Source organism: Halichoeres trimaculatus, unplaced genomic scaffold (assembly GCF_033239565.1).
Source record: "Halichoeres trimaculatus isolate MK-OKI-2021-1 unplaced genomic scaffold, fHalTri1.1 fHalTri1_scaffold_5, whole genome shotgun sequence".
NCBI classification, from domain to species: Eukaryota; Metazoa; Chordata; class Actinopteri; order Labriformes; family Labridae; genus Halichoeres; species Halichoeres trimaculatus.
The window spans coordinates 17,951,628-17,970,139 of NW_027437183.1; the positions used below are offsets into that span (position 1 = coordinate 17,951,628).

At 40.3% G+C, this 18,512-nt stretch overlaps 2 protein-coding genes across 2 annotated transcripts in view; both read left to right on the forward strand.

Annotated features, from left to right (window-relative positions):
- The window catches only part of coro1ca (coronin, actin binding protein, 1Ca), a 32,854-nt gene extending 24,494 nt beyond the window's left edge, over positions 1-8,360 (forward strand). The window contains exons 3-11 of the mRNA XM_074670205.1: positions 775-897; positions 2,862-2,991; positions 3,135-3,316; positions 3,687-3,806; positions 4,040-4,144; positions 4,232-4,377; positions 4,614-4,671; positions 4,793-5,035; positions 5,680-8,360. Coding sequence (XP_074526306.1) covers positions 775-897; positions 2,862-2,991; positions 3,135-3,316; positions 3,687-3,806; positions 4,040-4,144; positions 4,232-4,377; positions 4,614-4,671; positions 4,793-5,035; positions 5,680-5,799 — 1,227 coding nt within the window. The 3' untranslated portion in view covers positions 5,800-8,360. The remainder of the gene's footprint in view (positions 1-774; positions 898-2,861; positions 2,992-3,134; positions 3,317-3,686; positions 3,807-4,039; positions 4,145-4,231; positions 4,378-4,613; positions 4,672-4,792; positions 5,036-5,679) is intronic.
- Positions 8,361-9,566: 1,206 nt separating this feature from the next.
- Positions 9,567-17,206, forward strand: tmem119a (transmembrane protein 119a). Its single transcript, XM_074670931.1, has 2 exons — positions 9,567-9,718; positions 14,092-17,206. Exon 2 carries the CDS (start codon positions 14,107-14,109, stop codon positions 14,824-14,826), a length of 720 nt encoding a protein of 239 aa, XP_074527032.1. The 5' UTR covers positions 9,567-9,718; positions 14,092-14,106; the 3' UTR covers positions 14,827-17,206.
- The last annotated feature ends 1,306 nt before the right edge of the window (positions 17,207-18,512 follow it).

An 18,512-nucleotide genomic window follows, 5' to 3' on the forward strand; every position in this document is an offset into this window, starting at 1 on the left:
AACTGAGTCTTAAGCAGAGTATCAGCTTCTTCACGCTTAATATTCCAAATCTCATGTAGTAAAATGTGACTTTGGTGTAAACAAACAAGACGGACCAACGGGGAAATGTAGTGATGGTTGTTTTTCAGCTTCTTAAATAAGAAAAAAAATGCACAAAAAAGTAAAAAAAATGATGGTAAATGTTGAGAAGATGACGGGGATATGGGCTGTATGCATAACAGTGCAAGTTGGTTGTGAGTAAAGTCGCCACGAGTATTACAGATAGATTTCTGACTTCCTCTTTGGTCAGTCGACTGAGTCAGCTATCGTCTTTATTGGCTTTGCTCCACGTGACATTACACTCTGTGTGCTCGACTCCCCTACACTACAGGACTTCTAGACGCAAATATTAAACATGTTCATTACCTACAATCTCTCACCCGGCTTCGACTGGACAAACCCACTTTCAACACACTCCACACCACAGGAAAATCACACACCATGTCATTTGCAGACATCTGAAAATCAGGCTTTTGCTGGCTTTGATCTCAACTTTTGTGTACACCTTAAGTTTGTGTCAATGTAGTGTTTCTTTCCTGGTTTATCAAAAGTTCGGTGTGCCTTCATCTGTCTATTGATGTGTGTGTGGGAGAGAAAGAGTACTCTTAATTTCACAGGTGGGATCAAGGATTAAACTGTAATTGTCCTGTTTCAAAACATGCTCTCTCCTCCAGCTGGGACAATCTTCTCAAGACTAATCTGGTTAATCTGTTTTGTTGATCTTTGTCTTTACAGACTGGCCGCATCGACAAATCCAACCCCACAGTGTGTGGCCACACAGGGCCCGTGTTAGACATTGACTGGTGCCCACACAATGATCAGGTCATCGCTAGCAGCTCTGAAGACTGCACAGTGATGGTAAGTTTTTCCTCACCTTCAACATAGGAACTCCGCTTCAATTACGCAGAGACCATCCCATTAAAGAGCAAAGGAGAGACAGGAGGCAACACGCTTTGATTGCGAAAGGCCAGACTGTTGTAACACAGGAATGGGTGCAGACCTCACCCTCTGGATTAGATTAGGCCTCAGTATGTGTTGCAGGAATCAGAGCTGGGGAATGATTTAGCTGTTTATTGAGCTGAGGTCACCGACTTTTCAGAGACTGCAGCCGTGCTTTCCTCCATATGTCCATATTTGGCCCGACACAGGCTGAGATAAGTGTGCTGCCTGTTAATGTTTGCTGCCACCACTTACCTGAAAGTCCTCCCCACTTCCTGTTCAACCCTGAATCAATGCGATATTCATTTCATGTTTGCAGAAGTATAAGCTGTGTGGAATAGGAACCAATGGTTCCTCTCTTCATCACATTTAACCTTTGTGAAGGAAAGGTCACAGCCTGTACAGGCTTTTGGTCATGTTTGGTTTAGATGAGGTTGGAGAGGGAGGTGTAACTGGTTCATACAGCAGAGTGGAAGAGGGATGCCCCGTGATATAGACGTGGCTGAACATTTCTCTTTTACTACAAATCAATTTTAATCATCACAAAAATATTTCATGATAGCAGACATCGCTATGACTCACTGCATGTTATCCATGTGTGGTAAAAACAGAAATAGGAGAAAAACTTGGACACAAAAACTGCCTTTTTTATCTGATGTGATGACAAGTTTTTCATTTGTTTGTTCTACAGAGAAAATGTCTTCGTGTTGATGATTAGACAGCATTATATTTAGAAAGCAAAAGAATGCACGATATTGCATTTTTGCCGATATCCGATATGCCGATACCGATACTGATAATCACAAGTTTGTTTGTTTTTTTTCACAGTAAAGAAATCTAAGTCTATCCTGTACTGGAATTTATATGTTACTCTTATTGTGACGGCCTTATTTGTTTAAGAAACACACATAAAACAAGACAAAAAACATTTGATTTTACCATAAATAAGAAAAAACTCAAGACATTCAGTATTGAAATACAGAAAAATAATTTCTTTAGATCACATGAACTTTAAATGTACAATGCATTTTTAAACATAACCAAGTTGCATTTGATTATTTTAGAGCTACTGTAACAACCTGGTGACAGACACAGAGCTCTGCAGTGCAAATAAATGAAGTGCTACATTTTATTCAAGGAGCTTATTTTTCAGATGGAAAATAATAACAATCCTAACTGAATAGCACCTTATCGGCTGTGCCTATCAGCAGAAATTAACATGTCTGCCGATACCGATAAACGTGTTTTTAGGCTTTTATCAGCCAATACCAATATTGTGCCGATAATATAGTGCATCCCTAAAACCAGTGTATCAATGATAAACTCTGTGCTCTCGGTGTCAGGATGGATCCTGCAGGATAAAAGGAAGGTGTGCTTATAATGATGACTATCTATACTGTACATCATATCAAAACTCAATGCAAAAACAAGGAGAAAGATGATAAAACAGTCACTCCATTATCATCACATGCAGCCTCCCTGGGTCAGGATACACTTAGATTAGCCAAGCATATGAAAAGGGACTTTAGCAAGTTCATTTCTTTGTCTTTAGACTGCGTGTTTATTCAGTGTCATTGTTTTGTTATTCAGATCCACGCATGTGTTATTCATCTTCAAGTTATCAAATCCTACTGCTTGCTACATTTAGCTGATGTCTGTCACTTAATTTGCTGTGGTCTCACAATGAACTTCTGTCTGGTAACTGCTGCCCCCCTCAGGCTCCTTTAAGTAACCACACTTTTTAGTCAGCTCAGGGCAGAAGCTGTTACACTCTATTAAGGATGGTGTTGCTGCCTTCTCATTAAAATGTTTGAAAGCATGTTTAGAGTACAAGGAATAGAAGGATTTTTGTCTGTTTCCTGATCTGTTCATGTGCTCCACAGGTATGGCAGATCCCAGAGAATGGCCTCGTCACTTCCTTGTCTGAACCTGTGGTGGTTTTGGAGGGCCACTCCAAGCGCGTTGGCATCATCACGTGGCATCCGACAGCACGTAACGTCCTGCTCAGTGCAGGTAACGTGATCCTTAATTTGAAATTTTCAAAATGAGTTTGTTGAATCTTGAAGCAGTGACAAGTCTTTGGATGGATAGGGATCTCAAAGACAAAATAATGAGTGTTCCTTCTGTGTGATGATGTCCTGCTTACCCTGTCTTAGGCTGCGACAACCAGATCATCATCTGGAATGTAGGCACAGGAGAGGCCATGATCAACCTGGACGACATGCACCCAGATGTCATTTTCAATGTGAGCTGGAACCGTAACGGGAGCCTCATCTGCACCTCCTGCAAAGACAAATCCATCCGAGTCATCGACCCCAGGAAGGAGACCGTTATCGCTGTAAGCACTTTTCAGAGGCAGAGCTGATGTGACATTTTCTTCTTTATTGCATAAGTTATTAGCTGTTTGTTGGACATGTTACATAAAGAAGGAGTGTAATGAGTAGTTTGTGTCTTTGTGTGAGAAAAAGGGATTGATTGTGTTGTGCAATGCCAGCCGTACCTGATTATTACCCTGGATTTATGCCTCCTTCACATTTAGAAAAGGACTAAACTTTAAGTCACAACAGTGGAAAGTCAATGCATATATTAATAAAAAATCAACAATGACAGTCATGGAAACAAACAAAACTACGGTAAATATGGATTCAATCTAAAAATACAGCATCCAGTCTCAAGTCTTGTGTTGTCCTGTAAACTTTTTGTCACAGGAGAAGGAGAAAGCACATGAAGGTGCTCGACCAATGCGGGCAATTTTCCTTTCCGATGGCAACATCCTCTCCACGGGTTTCAGTCGCATGAGTGAAAGACAGCTCATCCTCTGGAACGCAGTGAGTAACACAGCATTCTCACATTTCACAGTGTCATAACATTTATGATACAGGAAATGTTCCTTAGTTCCCTAAAGAACTTAAAACACTTGCTCTCTTTGTTACATTCACAGAATGGATTTTTGAATCTTTTCTTGGCAGCCACTTCTTAGGCTTTTACTTTTATAAACACTAAAATTTTGTTAATCTTTTGTTAAACTTAATCTTTTTTTTGTTTTGTTTTTTTTGTTCAGCAAAACATGGAGGAGCCCATGACTGTTCATGAGATGGACACTAGCAACGGAGTTCTGCTGCCCTTCTATGACCCAGACAGCAACATTGTTTACCTCTGTGGGAAGGTAACTTATCTTCCAATCACTCAATATTAAAATCGAGCTTTAATCAACTGAATACTGAAACAAATCCCTTTGTCTTGTCTCTGGCAGGGTGACAGCACCATCCGTTACTTTGAAGTCACAGATGAGGCTCCATACGTTCACTTTCTCAGCGCCTTCTCCTCCAAGGAGCCGCAGAGAGGCATGGGCTACATGCCCAAGAGAGGCCTTGATGTCAACAAGTGTGAAATTGCGAGGTACGCGTAATCAGAAGCATGGTTGATCACTGACATCAGCGTCTGTTTGGAGTTTTAAATCAACCTGTAGAAATCTGCAGTTCCTAGCTTCACCACAAGGTGGCAGAAGTTAATCACTGATATCCCCTCTCTCTCTTTGGAGGGTCAACTCTAAAACATCCAAAGAAAACACTGCTGCTTAATTTGTTTTTGTGCTGAATTTTGGGTCATTTGATTTTTTTTGTGTGTGTTGGCAGGTTCTTCAAACTTCATGAAAGAAAGTGTGAGCCCATCGTGATGACTGTGCCCAGAAAGGTGAGTTCATTGTTCAAGTGATCACATCAAATATAGCAACATAAGTTATGATCTGTTTGTAGAGTCCCAGGATGCACACTGAAGCATGTCGTAAAATGAGTTGTCTGTCCTTTCCTCTCAGTCCGACCTCTTCCAGGATGATTTGTACCCAGACACAGCTGGCCCAGACCCTGCCCTGGAGGCTGAGGAGTGGTTCGAGGGCAAGAACGGGGACCCCATCCTCATTTCCCTGAAGAATGGCTACGTCCCGATCAAAAACCGAGAATTCAGGGTGGTCAAGAAGAACATACTGGACAGCAAGGTGACCAAGAACTCAGAGAACTCAAGCCCTGCCAACAAGTCTGCCTCCCCAACTCCATCAATCGTGAGTATTTACTTTTTAATGATAAGTACCGCTGATATTTGGTCAAATACTTTCCTGTTGAGCTGTACCCCTTGAGTATGTCACAGATGTCGTATGTAATGTATGACGGGGAACTGTTTAACAATCAAATGTATCAAGTTCATGGTGAGAATAATAAACAGTTATAAGTGTGTTTGTTTCTGAGTCCGTTTGACTCCCATCTCAGTCTCAGTCATCAATGCCCCCCTCTCGTCTCCAGTGGCCTCAGCGTCATGCAGACAAACTGTATCAGTTCAAAGTGCTGAAGATTGCTGGCTGTGTTCACGGGGTGGTTTGTAAAAGTTGTTCAACCCTCTCTTTGACCCACAAACTGAGGGGTCTGCTGCTGCTCTGGATGCCTGTTGCTGGGCGTCCTACTGCACCTCACCCACAACACAGCCACCAGCTTGGGACCCAGCCCATGTGTCTCTGTGCAGCTCTGTAATCACAGCCCACTGGGCTCCAGTGCTGGTTAAACATGTTAACCCCCAAAGTACCAGCCCCTGCCAGCTTACACAGTTTCAGAGTCAGATAGGGTTTGGCTGCAGAATGCTTGGTCATAGAAATATTAGAACAGAAATCAGTACATGCCAAAAAGTCTCACTAGTCTTTTGTTTGTCCCGCAGAAATCTGAAGCCAAGCTGGAGGAGATCTTAAAGGAAATCAAATCCCTAAAGGACCTGGTCAGCAGTCAGGAGAAGCGAATCATCAAACTTGAAGAGCAAATATCCAAAATCGCCATTTAGGGACCCTTTACTCAACCCGACACAATTCAGGGCGTTCCATTGGCTGGGGGTGGGTGGGACCAGTCACTGCCTCTCTCAATGACAGTGTTTCGCCTGAGGCCTGCCTAGCAACGGTCCCTAGCAACATTCCAGATGAACTTTTTCTCAGCCAGCCCCGGCCCCTTACTTTAACACAGGTGGAATAAGAATGAGTGTCAAATTTAGCTGAAATTTTGCTTTTTGTGACAAAGGACTCTATTCCTTTGTTGTGTGGCAGTCTGTTTTTTATTTTGTCTACCAGCCTCAAACAGTCTTACATATTCAATATTTTAGAAACAGAACTAAGATAATTCCAGTGTCAGTAGTCTCTATTTTTGAGTGAGTCCAGGTGTCTCACGTTATTATTCCCAAATGATTAAGTTGCCAAATTTGACATTGTGTGAGCACCTCCTTTACAGTATTTCCTTCGTCCTTCTGTGGAAAGATTTAAAATTGAAACAGGAAGACTTTGATCAATTAATAATTAGAAAACTGCATTGGTCTGCACAGATTTCTTACTTCTTAAAATTCTGAAACAAGGAGGAAATAAATTTTGATTGAAAGGACATTGAACTGCCACACTCAACACAAAACACACCGACTTTGATGAAGTGCAAAGTCTGGTGTGTGTGTGTGTGTGTGTGTGTGTTGAAGCTGCTCTAAATTAACGCCTGCTTTTTGCCATTCCTGAAGCTTCCATCATTCTGATTGTGGACAGGGATCCACGTATACATGCATTCCTTTCTATCTTTCCTTATAAACATGAACTGTGTGCTTAGCGCCAGAACTTGATTTCATTCACACTTCTCAAAGCAGGGGAAAATACATCTTTAAAGTCCATCTTCTTGTTAAAACTCTGCTGTAGTGACTCAGTTATGCTGGTGGGCAGTCATTGTGATATTTTTGTGCTGCTCATGAAAAGACCAACTCTGTGGACCTCAGCCCTGCTTTGTTTTTGTGAGAGGTTCTGTCAGTGACCTCAGTGTTTAGTATCCACAGGTTTTTATCCAACACCCAAGTGCGGTCAGGTGTAGTGAGATTATTTTTGTCACTGTTCCTCAGAATACTGTTCCATCTCAGATCTGAATTGTCTTTACAAAAAATTAGGAAGTGACTTGAAATGGACAGAGCTAGCTACACGTTAATGTGATGATTAGCACCATCAGGTGATGAATCCTGACATTGCTGCAGTCTCTTCATGATGGATCTCAAAGACCTGGATTGTGTGAATATGTGCCTCATGTCCAGTCTTTTGGGGTAACTGTCACTACAGATCTTGCTTTGTTTCTTTTGGGGGGGAACTAAAATTAGAAAGTCCAAGATTTGACTCGGACTTGGACTAACTAAATATTCGGGTTATTGCCTCACTGTTTCTTTTAGCTTTTCTTGTCCCAGCTGTGCTTATATCCCTCTTAGCACTTCCACTACTTGGATTTTTAAAGATTAATTCCCTGATAACCATAATCTGTTGTCAAAGCAAAGTCAAGGAACCTTTTACATATTCAATCTGAGCTGTCCTGACCTGACAGCTGTGATAAAAGTTCTTCCTGATGTTTTCAAATTGTTCCCAGTTGGGAAGCAGAGACGGGTAATGGTTTAGTCTGTTTGCCTTCAATATTTGTTACCACTGAAGACCTGAAAGTGCCATAGAGGAGACCATGGATGTGTGTAGGGACTGTTGCGCGATAGATTTGTGTAGTTAAGAAGAGTTGATAGGTGCCCACATTTAAAACCACTTTGAGGTGCTAGTAAAAACGCTGTGTTAAAGGACCCGCTTTCTTCAATACTGTATGTCAGTCCCTAAGGGGTACATCTCAAAGTCCTGCCAGTGCAACCCACAATCTAACAGGCAGCATTTTCTGGTCAGGTTTTTTAAAAACTTTGGTGCCCCTGACATTCAACTGTTTCCAGTTTGGTACGGGTAGTCAAATCATCATTAGAAACATGAGAGGCCAGCACGGAATGCACTAGATTTCTGTGGCATCATGAGCAACAAGTCTCTGAAGATGGGACGGCAAATCTGCAGTGCTACAGAAACATGGGTTTGATGCAAATTCCACTGCCCTGTCTTGAATAATTTCTTTACAGCACTGTTGGCACGAGAGTGACGTTTTGAGGAGTAGTGAGTAGCGATCCAAAGGGACTGTGTAGGTTGAGAAATGTGCAGTTGAGAGATAGATGTATGTTTGTATTAAGGTCTAGGAAATGTGTGAAAGCTGTGTAAATAACATGACCATATTTTCTGTATTTCCTTTTTTTTTTTTTCATCTTGTTCTGTGGTTGTGCTTAAGAGGGTATTTGCGTGGGAGGTGGGTTTTAAATGTTTTCCCTTGTCTGTGTTCCCTGCACCTTGCCATAATGCATCCTGAGAGGAGAAGGATCACTGTTATGTTGGAGGTTGTGTGAATATCCAGAAAGAAAACCAGATGAAAAACGAACCAGGATGAAGCCTCATGTCTGCTCAGCATTTTTGTTCATTATTCTTGCTTCAAGTATCAAACATTGATTATAAGAAAAATTAATAAAGAATTTTTAAAACTGCCTCTGTTTGCTTATTAATTTAAACTTGTATTGTTGATTTACCTTTCAGCAGTCTTTCTGGATCTGTAGAGTTCAGCCCATTAAGGAGTCCCTCAAAATGAAAATACTGGATTTTCACAAATATTTAGGGTTACTTTTTTAAAAGATAAGTAACAGTGTTTTTGTTAGCCTGTTGTCCACAATCTGGTCTTACACATTTCAACCTGCCTTCAAAGCAGCTGAGACAACTCAAGGGAGCTTAAAGAAGAGGGTCAAGATGAGTCTTTCCTGGCTTAAACTGCACAGAAAAAAGTGTAAGTAGTTCTTTAAAGTGTCACCTGTTGCTTTCAGTGCAAACCAACACAATCCAAAGTACAAATATGAGCAGACCTCTGATAGCATAAAGTTGTAGAATGTATATTGTGCTTGAACGACTCGAACATAACCAAACTATTTCAGCGTCTTTTTTCACTTGATGACAAATCACTGCTACAGCCCAGATTAGAAACACGACAATTCAACCACAGTGTGTCAAATAGAAGAGTTATTTTTATTACAAGAAACATTTACAAGAAACAGATTAATTTGAACATCTCAAAGCAGCTGTGAAAATAAGAGAATGAAATAAAGGTGGTAAAACCAACCTAAAATAGATACCCTTCATATTTGGAGACTTATCCACAGATAACTACCTCTTAAGCACCGTGAAGTTTATATGATCGCTGTGTACATATGTTTGTGGATGAAAGGGGTGCTTTCTCTGTGCCCTGGTCCTCTGTGCTTGGTGGAGACAGGCTGTAATCAGAGGAAACATAATTAGAGAGGACTCGCTGGGAGGCAGAGGAGACTCTGGACTCGCCCCGCTGAGGACAGAAATACACCATTTCCCTGAAACATGGGACTCATGTACTAACTGCAAAGTGGGATTAAAGCAGAAAACTACAAACTTTGAACAAAATTAACTCAAAATGTTCTGATTTCAGATATCATGCAAAATGACTTCCATCTCCTGAGAGTTTAGATTCAGTCTGACTGAAAAACTCATTAAAAACCTTGAACTTGAACATGTTTCTTTAAATCTGATCAAGAAAAAAGGCTCTGCCTTAATGTTAGCCTTGGAAGAAGAGGAGGATGAAGGTTGGGAGAGGGAGGAGGGAGGAGAGGCTGGAAATAGAGGGATGGACATGGTTTTGCTGTGAACAGATCTTTTAGAGCTGCGTTTAAAAAAATCACTCAGTACAACAGAAAAGGGAGGGCGAATGTTCCTTAACTCTCTTTCACTCTCACTTTCCTCTTGTTATTTTGTCTCCTTTGCATTATCCTCCCTGTCATCTGCTCTGAGTCCGTCTGTTAGGAGGACAAACCCAGGATATCACTCTGTGTGAGTAAACTTTTACATTTTTGATCAAGGTTAAGTGTTTTAAGAATCTTTGAATCTTTGATTACATCCAGCACCATGTCGAGCTTTGTTCGTTTTTATAGTTTTGTACTGTTTTTAGTAAAGTTAGTAGGCAGCCCAATAATGAATCTAATCACATTTTTCACTTTCAAGACAGCTATGCTCTTTATATTTACACGCTTTTAAACTTCAGGGAAGATTATTCATCAAAGAACTCTAGTTGATTGATTTAAATAAAACTGCAGTTATTCAATATTTTACATAGAAAGTTAAATCAGTCTTTACACTGTGGTGCACATTTAAAAATTAAAGCCACAAATCTTTATTCATCTATTAATTTGCAACAGTTCAAATCAGCCTCTAAATTCCTGTTAGGAGTCAGAGTCAGACTGTATCATGTATCATAATTGAGCCATTACAACACTCAAATATTCTATCAGAGCCCTACAGTTAATAACACAGGGATTTACTTCTAAGGTTATTTTTGAACATTGATTGGTTCATTTTGTTTGCCAATTCCAAACTAACCTCTAACGATGAGCATGAATGTTACCCTGTGCATTGTTAGCTGTTTCTTTGAGATGGTCATATCCCTACTCGTGGCTTTTTCTGTGCAGATTTGTGTTGCATGTTGAAACCTTTTCACATTTATTTCCATTTTATGGCTCATACTTCCAGTTCTCTGAAACTAATTACTAACATATAAAATAATTTACCTTTGATAAATGTACTTTAAATGATGAACAAGACTTGTGATGCATTTCACTTTAATTTCAAGTTGCAGCCATAAAAAAGTTGTGGGTTTGAGTTTCTCACACAGGAAAGTTTATTCTAGAAACACATTTCTGTGAGTGTATATCATCCTGGTGAAAGCAGTTTTCAGTCACTAACACAGACTGAAAAGCAAACTAAAAGTCTTCAACTATAAATACTCAAATATACTGAATTATTTTCAGAGCGTGTGTTCGACAGGTTCCTGTATATACATACAACTGTGGTTTTAATGGGAGTAAAGAGGGCGTAACAGTCCTGTAGATTAGTATTTCAGGATGAAACCTTCCATATGGTCAGGCAAAGCCTGAGCTGTATGTCGACCACACAGGGAGGGGTTTTATAACAGCTAACTGACATTAGCAGGTTCACTATAGGATGAAGCTGATTAGAAGCTTGTTTTTATAGCTCAGCACTGTATAATTTACACTTCATGTCTGGAGTTAAACAGGTTTGAACAGTGACAGACTGATGGTTTCAGAGCTCCTTGTTTAAGCTCAACCTCGTAAGAGAGAATAATGGAAGAAAAGTCACATCGGGTCGGGAGTTTATACAGATAGTTGTACTGTCAGTAAGTGCAGGTTTCCCTGAAAGCAGAAATATCTTCATCAGGTTTGTGCTGCTGTGGGCTGTCGTTCAGCACAGCAGCTGCTGCCCAGAGTAAATATAGAGACCACAGCCGCAGGTCTCCCACGCCTCTGTGCTCCCTCTGCCATATAGCTTCCTCCTTGCTTTGGTGCGGTGGATGGGTGGCCTCCCTCTACTTCACAAATTATAAGGCCTTCAGCACAAACTCGTTGCCTCCACCCCAAATAAGTAATGGCTACTGTGCTGCAAAAATAGATCTGATCCAGGATGGGAGATGGCGGACAACCTGGAAATATCTGAGTCGATATTGGAGCAGAGGTTATATGACACAGCCTTTTAAACATTTGTCCCTCTCACAGTTGCATTACTGTCACTAATTAAACAGCATTCAGGAGCTTTTTTTAGATTCCTGTCAAAGGATGCAAAGCTCTGTTGTTTAAGTTAGGGAACAACCTACTGAATACTGTCCCACAGTGCTTGTTGGATACTGTTCAGTTTGTGTAATAATTAGCAAACAATCAATCATACAAAGATTCACGCTAAAGGGTGATCATTTGGAGCAGACAGAATTAAAAAATGTAAAAAGTCACTAGTTCAAATCCAGTCTGTGGCCTTTCCTGAATGTCACTCCGCACTCCTGCCCTGTTTCCTGCCCCATCCACCTCCCTGTCCTATCTGATTAAAGGCATGAAATTAAAAAATGATAAAGTAAAAACACATGAAAACAGCCACACACAGACACCAGATAGTCTTTGGCATGGAGCAGGCAGTGAGCGCACTAGCTTAGCATAAATAATAGGAAGATTTGGGGAAACATTTTAAAAACGCAGGGTGCCCCCCCCCATCCAAAGCTGGAATTTCTGATACCTAAACCAGCAGATTACAGGAAGTAACCCCATCAGGCTGCTAGCATCCACCGAATGTACTCCAGCATCATGCTTATCGAGGATGCTAAATGTTGTTGTGATATCAAAAAAGGTGCATTCTTGATTAAATGTGTACAAATTAGGGATATCTGACAAAATAATTACCATTAACTGCTTTTTATTGACTAGCAACTGAAAAAAAAAGACAAAAAGACTAAGAGCAAGAAAACAGAGGGCAAAAAGGTCATTATTCAACACACTAGTTTAACTGTTAGCAAGACTAGGAAAACAGCTATTGTTAGCATCCAGTAGTGATGTGTCATACACAAAGGAGCCTGTGCTTTGTAATGAATCAGAAGAGCCAACCCTCATCTAGTGAGAGCTCTCAGCTTCTTTCTTTTAGTTGCTCAGCCCTGCTCACAGCACAACTTTGTTTTGACTGACAGCATGGCAGCCACGCAGCCAATCACATGTAAGGATCACAACATGATGTGATAGCAGGAAGGGGGCCACTCAGTCAGGTGCATAGACTGTAAAAAAAATGGACGTCATTGCTTGGCTTGAAGTGAGGTCTCCACAAAAACTGCTCCCCCTGGTGGCTGGCTGCAGTATAGGTTTAAAAATCTGGCTTTCCAGCCATTCCAGATGGGCTGTGGTCAAACTTTGAGAAATTAATACTCCTCGTAGAAATGTTTCTCACGTCCGATTGTTGTGGTGATTTGAAGATAACATTTGGCTGTCTTGAATTCAATTCCTCTTTTTTTCTGAAAAGTTTGTTTTCATTGGTTATACAAGGTTAAAAACGAGGCTTTACGTAACGTTTAAGGATGATTGACAGCTGCCGTTCTTGTGGTTTTTTTTCAGGGGTTGATAAATATGTCTAGAGGTAGAGTCAAGAAGTGATTAGACTCCCGAAAGAAGAAAAAACATATTATTTTTGTCACCCAGCTCCACTCAGATTCTCCCAGAATCCCTCACAGTCTCTACTGCGCAGACTCTCACTGCAACTGCTGCCAATGGCTGCGCCTGTGACGGCGGTATTTTGGCTTTAGAACCGTACAATGATAAATGGCGGAGCCACACTGTCCACTCTATATACAGTCTATGGTCAGGTGTAGCTCCCCTATTAGTGAGTAAGACAGCAGACAGCAGTGAGGAGGAGAGTGTGTCAAGTTGCCAAAACATGTAAATGTGAGTGAAACCGGTGATATGCATCTGGCTGCAGTTTAAAGATGCTGGGAATAGCAGGGCACGGTGCCTTAAAACTTAAGACAAAACATCTGCTTTTATTAACAAAAAAAAAAAAAAAATCACAAAAAATCAGGCAATTACAAGGCATCTTAGGTTTTTGTTAATACACAACTCATTCACATTTGCCATGTCAGGCTAAAATAATACTGAATCAGGGGCCATTTGGGAGCTGAAAGAGCCAAGCCAGAAGAACCAGCCCTCTAAAAAGAGTCCAACTTCCCATCACTAGCTACTCAGCTACTTGCTAGCTTTCGTCACTGCTAGCTAGGACAAGGCTATTAGCATCGTTACATGCAAAAGAAACGGCGTAAATCTGAGCCAGGGCTTACTGAACATAATATTTAACATACAAACATAACTACTGGTTCATCAAATAGATTATTTAACATGAAATATTCACCTTTTTTTTCCTTGGCTTCTACTTATTGCCTGATTTTCTTGCTTATGAGGCAGAACAAATGGACAATACACATTTGTACAACTTATAACCAGTATGAGGCATTAAAATACTGTTTGAGGAAAATAGCTGACAGATGTTAATAATAAGGGCACAGTTGAAGAACTAAAGTCTTCATAGAATATTTCTGTTTGTGCCCAGGAAAAAATCATAAAACTTACCAAGCACTTGACTTTTGACATGCTGATAAATATTTGAATTGATTTTTCTGTTCTCATATTTTCAGTCTTTTGCTAATATTAACCACCTTCTAGCCTTCACTGTTAAAGCCCAGTTTCCAGACCAGTATTAATTTGTAACCCAACCATTGTTTGACATGATTAAATGTAAGAATTGCATTTTTCTTTCTCAAGAAGTAACTGAGCCAGTTTATTTATGCAAGACAAGATTTTAAGATGTATTTTATAAAATCCCTTTTCCAGGATTCAGAAGAGAAGATGAAGTCCCGTCTAGTTTCTTTCATCACGCTGCTCTCACTGTGGCTCAGTGTGTGTCACGCCACTCCCATGTTCTACAACATATCCATGGATGGCAGCGGTGATGAGGCAGAGCTGGAACTCCTTTTTCCAACCACTCGAGCCCCAGTCCACATCTCTGCTGCGACTGGAGCCCCATCCCTCACCAACAGCATCACCACCACCATGATCCGCCTGAAGGACTTTGTTCTGACCCGAGTGGTGGATTTCCTGCAGGACAATCTACTTATCATCATCGTGGTGACTTCCCTTCTCATCGTCATGGTCTTCATCATCTGCTGTGCTTCTGCCATGAGTCATAAGCGCAAGCTGGAGGCCTACAAACCCCCTCCAAATCCACCCAGGAAGTATATGGCTGATAAATCAGGAGGACGCAAGAATTCAAGTGACTTACAGGAGAGACCATACGCTGTTGACCATGTCAAGAGGGTCCAGTATCAGAGCATGGGGTCCCCCAAGCACCTCCGTCAACCCTCCAAGGCTCTGGTGGGAGAGAGAGGGAGAGATGTCAGGTCGTCTCCTCGCCAAGAGGTCAGAAAGGTCAGGGACGTAGAGGAGGTGGAGAAGCGGAGGGAGGAGCCAAAGCACAAGGAGCAGCCCAAATACAAGGAGGAGGTGCAGCAGAGCTCCAGCTCCAGTAAGCCAGTCTGCACCTGCCACCTGAGAAAAGGCCACCACTAGTGTGTGTGTGTATGTGTGTGTGTGTGTGTGTGTGTGTGTGTGTGTGTGTGTGTGTGCAAAGCTGGTGTCATCTGAAGAGGGGAAACAACACTGAAGGATGAGCAGACAGGTTGGTTTCACCACACAGATAGAAAATGTGATGGGATCAGGATTATTTCTTTCATTACACCAGTAAGAAACGTGTTTGTGGGGCTTAAAAGTTTTTTGGTTGATTTTAAATTAAATTTTGAGACCTTTAAGTTTCATCACAAGAAAAAATTAAGAACAGTAAGTGAGAAGCACTGTGACAATGAAATAATATGGCCGCTGCCAAATAATGGGAGTGAAACTTTTCAACAGGTTTCTCTGCATATTGACAGCCTGGCTGGCAAAGAGTCACTGCAAAACCTAGAAGTCCAGACTACCTGATATGAAATCACTGTGCCTAAGAAGTAGCGTAATTTAAAGTGTCAGAATAAAAGCGTTTTAATCTCAAAAAAATGTGCTTGCCAAATAGAAGTGAAAAAGAAGAACAGTGAGTTTCTTGTGTTTTTGATACAGAGATGAACTACTCTGAATGCCTGCCGAGACAGAGGGATCTCCTCAGTATGTCCTGCTGTATGTTTGTCATTCAGAGCATAATCTTTGCTGCTGTTAATAAAGCAAAGTGAGATGCCAGTAAACTTCTCCAGTTGGACTGGATACGTACAAACACTTCTTTTTTTTTCTTTACATTTATATATTTACTTAATTTTAGTCCATAATGTTATTTCATGTCATGTATTTTATTCCTCTTTAAAAACCCAAGTTCACAAAGCGAATACTAAATGTAAAACCTGGGAAGAAGCCTTTGTATGGTAGGGGTTCAGTAATTTTGTCATCAAATTTTAATAAAACATGTAAATAAGGAATCATGTGAATCTGTCTGCACATTTTATCTAAAATTTTGATCTAATTTCTCAAAAAATGAGTTAATATCTCAAAAATGAGGGCCATAAAGAATTTCTGTTGATCTTGTGACAACGCTTTGTTTGTAGCTGTCACTGAAACACACCAGTACAACTCAAACTGTTGTATTTAGTCTCGTTTGTGACTTATTTAGTCTCATTTGTGACTTTGCTGGTGAGTGTGTTTGAGTCCTTGTCTTTTTGTACATGTGAGACACAACCTTTGACAAGATTCAAGGACACTCTTAATTGTCTGGATGTTTCATGTCCTTAAAGATATAATGGTTAGATGAGCTCCTTTGACCCGTATTAAAAAACAGAAGAGTTATGTGCTTTGTTGCTTTGCGCTTTCTTCTTTATTCTGTATGTTCTTTAGTTTGAAGTGTCATTCTGACTTGACTCTCTACTGCCTTCTGATGAGAAGTCTATTTTCTGCACCACTCCAGCTTCACCGGACAGGATCGTCTACACAAAGACACATGCATGCATGTGTGTGTGTGTGTTTTGTCAGTTGTGCATTTTTTAGTTCACGTTGCTATTTTGGATAAACAAGACCTAATAAGTATAATAACTAAACTTTGTCTTAGTACGGGAAGTTTGATCATTTGTGTAATGAGTTCTGTATCAGGTGTTTGTAGGTAGTGTTATTGTACTTAAATACGTTGTTTTTTTCACTAAAATAGGTCTACTGATATGATTTCACCAAAAAATGATGTGGGTAGTGTCCCTAAATGTGGGTAACAGGTCAAAGTTTAAAAAACAACGTAGCAAGGGTCTGAGAGGAAACAATACAATGTCCATGTGGACGCTGGGTCTTAAGAGGTCAAAGTCATCCATTTATCACTTATACAACTTCTTGCTGCCTGTTTGTAGAGTATTTTCACACTGAATAATCATCATTATATGCAAGAGTACTGATATTAACACTGAAGGACAGTTTAGGGTCACAGCATTACTGTGAGTGTCATTTTGCTAAAAACCCACGAACTGAAGTTTCTAATAGTTTGTAGTTTATGAATTTGTCGACAGTGAAGGTCTCCTGACCTGGTCCACTGACGCTTGTAGAAAATATCTTTCAGGTCTACGCACATTTTCAAAATGTACATCATCATCATTTTGAGATAGTAATTTGTGAATTTGAGAAATGTATTCAGCATGCAGGAAAGCTGTGGAGGTTTTCCTTAGGTCCTAAATTCTTGTTTTAGAAACATTCAAAGGCTTCTGAATAAATGGAAATTGGCTACCATGCTCTCTACCTTTAAACTGTCAAACAGTTTGAGCAGGCTCTTTTGGCTCTTTTGAAGCTTTGTGAATTTGGGTTTGAGTATTTTATATTACTTCTGTATAAGATAAATTATGTTTTGTTTTGTTTAAATGTGGGAATCTGTAACGAGTCAAAGACTTGAACACAAAGATAGACAAATGGTCAAAACATCAAAGCTGAGAAGTGTATGTGTGCCATATAAATGTGGTGTAATGTTTGTGAAAACCTCTTTTGACATTTTTTTTCTGTTGAACCTCAAGTAATTGTCCTCAAATTTTACTGACAGATATTTTTGTGATAGTTTCATGTTTATAAAATGTCCAGTTTCTTTCATGTTTAATAAAGTTGCTGATTTCAATGTTTTCTCTCATTTTTCAAAGAGACGGAGTGGAAACAGTTGTATGATGAAAGACAAGTACAGCCTTACAGAAACCCTGAAATTAGACAAGGCGAGGACGATCTAAAAACGACGATGCCAGCTACTTGCACATTATGTTCAGCTGTGGAATCTGTAATTTCAAGCTGCGTCCACTTACAAATCATGGGTGACTATTTTTAAAGTAAATACCCAAATGTCAGACTTGTTATATTTGCTCTTTGGAACCATGAGCTGTCTTTAACTGGGCATTTCAACCTGAGTTGTTCACTCACAACGTGGTTACACCTCCATCTTGTTATGACTGGCCCCAGTGAGGTGAGTGGCACCACCATACCAAAACAGAGGAGAGCAGAGGGTATCAGAGCCCATAGATGACGGGGACTGTCTTTTATCTTTCTCTGGCTGCTGTACAACATTGCTGAATAATTTATCAGAGGTAAACCAGATACATACAGAGCCCTTTAACCCAAAACAAAAGCTCTTGTGATATCTATGCAAATCTAGACAACACTGATTTTTCCAGCAAGCAAAAAGTAAATTTTCTGTCAAACAAGGTGTGAAATGCTGCCCTCATGTGAGCATTGCACATATTGTATTATTCATACCACGTTAAAGTTTGGCTTAACATTGCACATACCTTGTCATTGGTGCATCTATAGTTACAAAGAAAAAAAAACACATTGCTAAAATCTTTGCAGTTATGAGTAAATGTTGCAGAAATTCAATAAGAAGTAAAATAGACTGATCCATATCATATGTGGGTCAATGTGCCAGGGATCAAAGATCAAAGAGGACAGCACAGCAGCTCTGGAGTGAGAGTTACAATGTGGCCGGTGAAACTTGAGCCCTGACACAGCCTCACACTGGGGTCAGATTACCTGATCTTTTGTCAAAGAGGTGCTAAATAATTTGAGAAAATACTACCCCTTTACTTTCTCTTTTCCCATGAGGTGTAGAAAAAGGACAAGGCCACAGGAACACCTGTCAGCACTCTTGTTTGACTGATTTGAAGTAGCTCCAACTGTAGGGACTCATATCTTTTGTTCCTTAAAATAAGGAAAAGGTGAAGCCTCTTGTCTCATTTTCTCTTGAAGCCTTTCATCTTTCTATTTCGACC

Coding starts and splice junctions, on each gene's coding strand:
- tmem119a (XM_074670931.1), top strand. CDS start 14,107: ATGAAGTCCCGTCTAGTTTCTTTCATCACGCTGCTCTCACTGTGGCTC.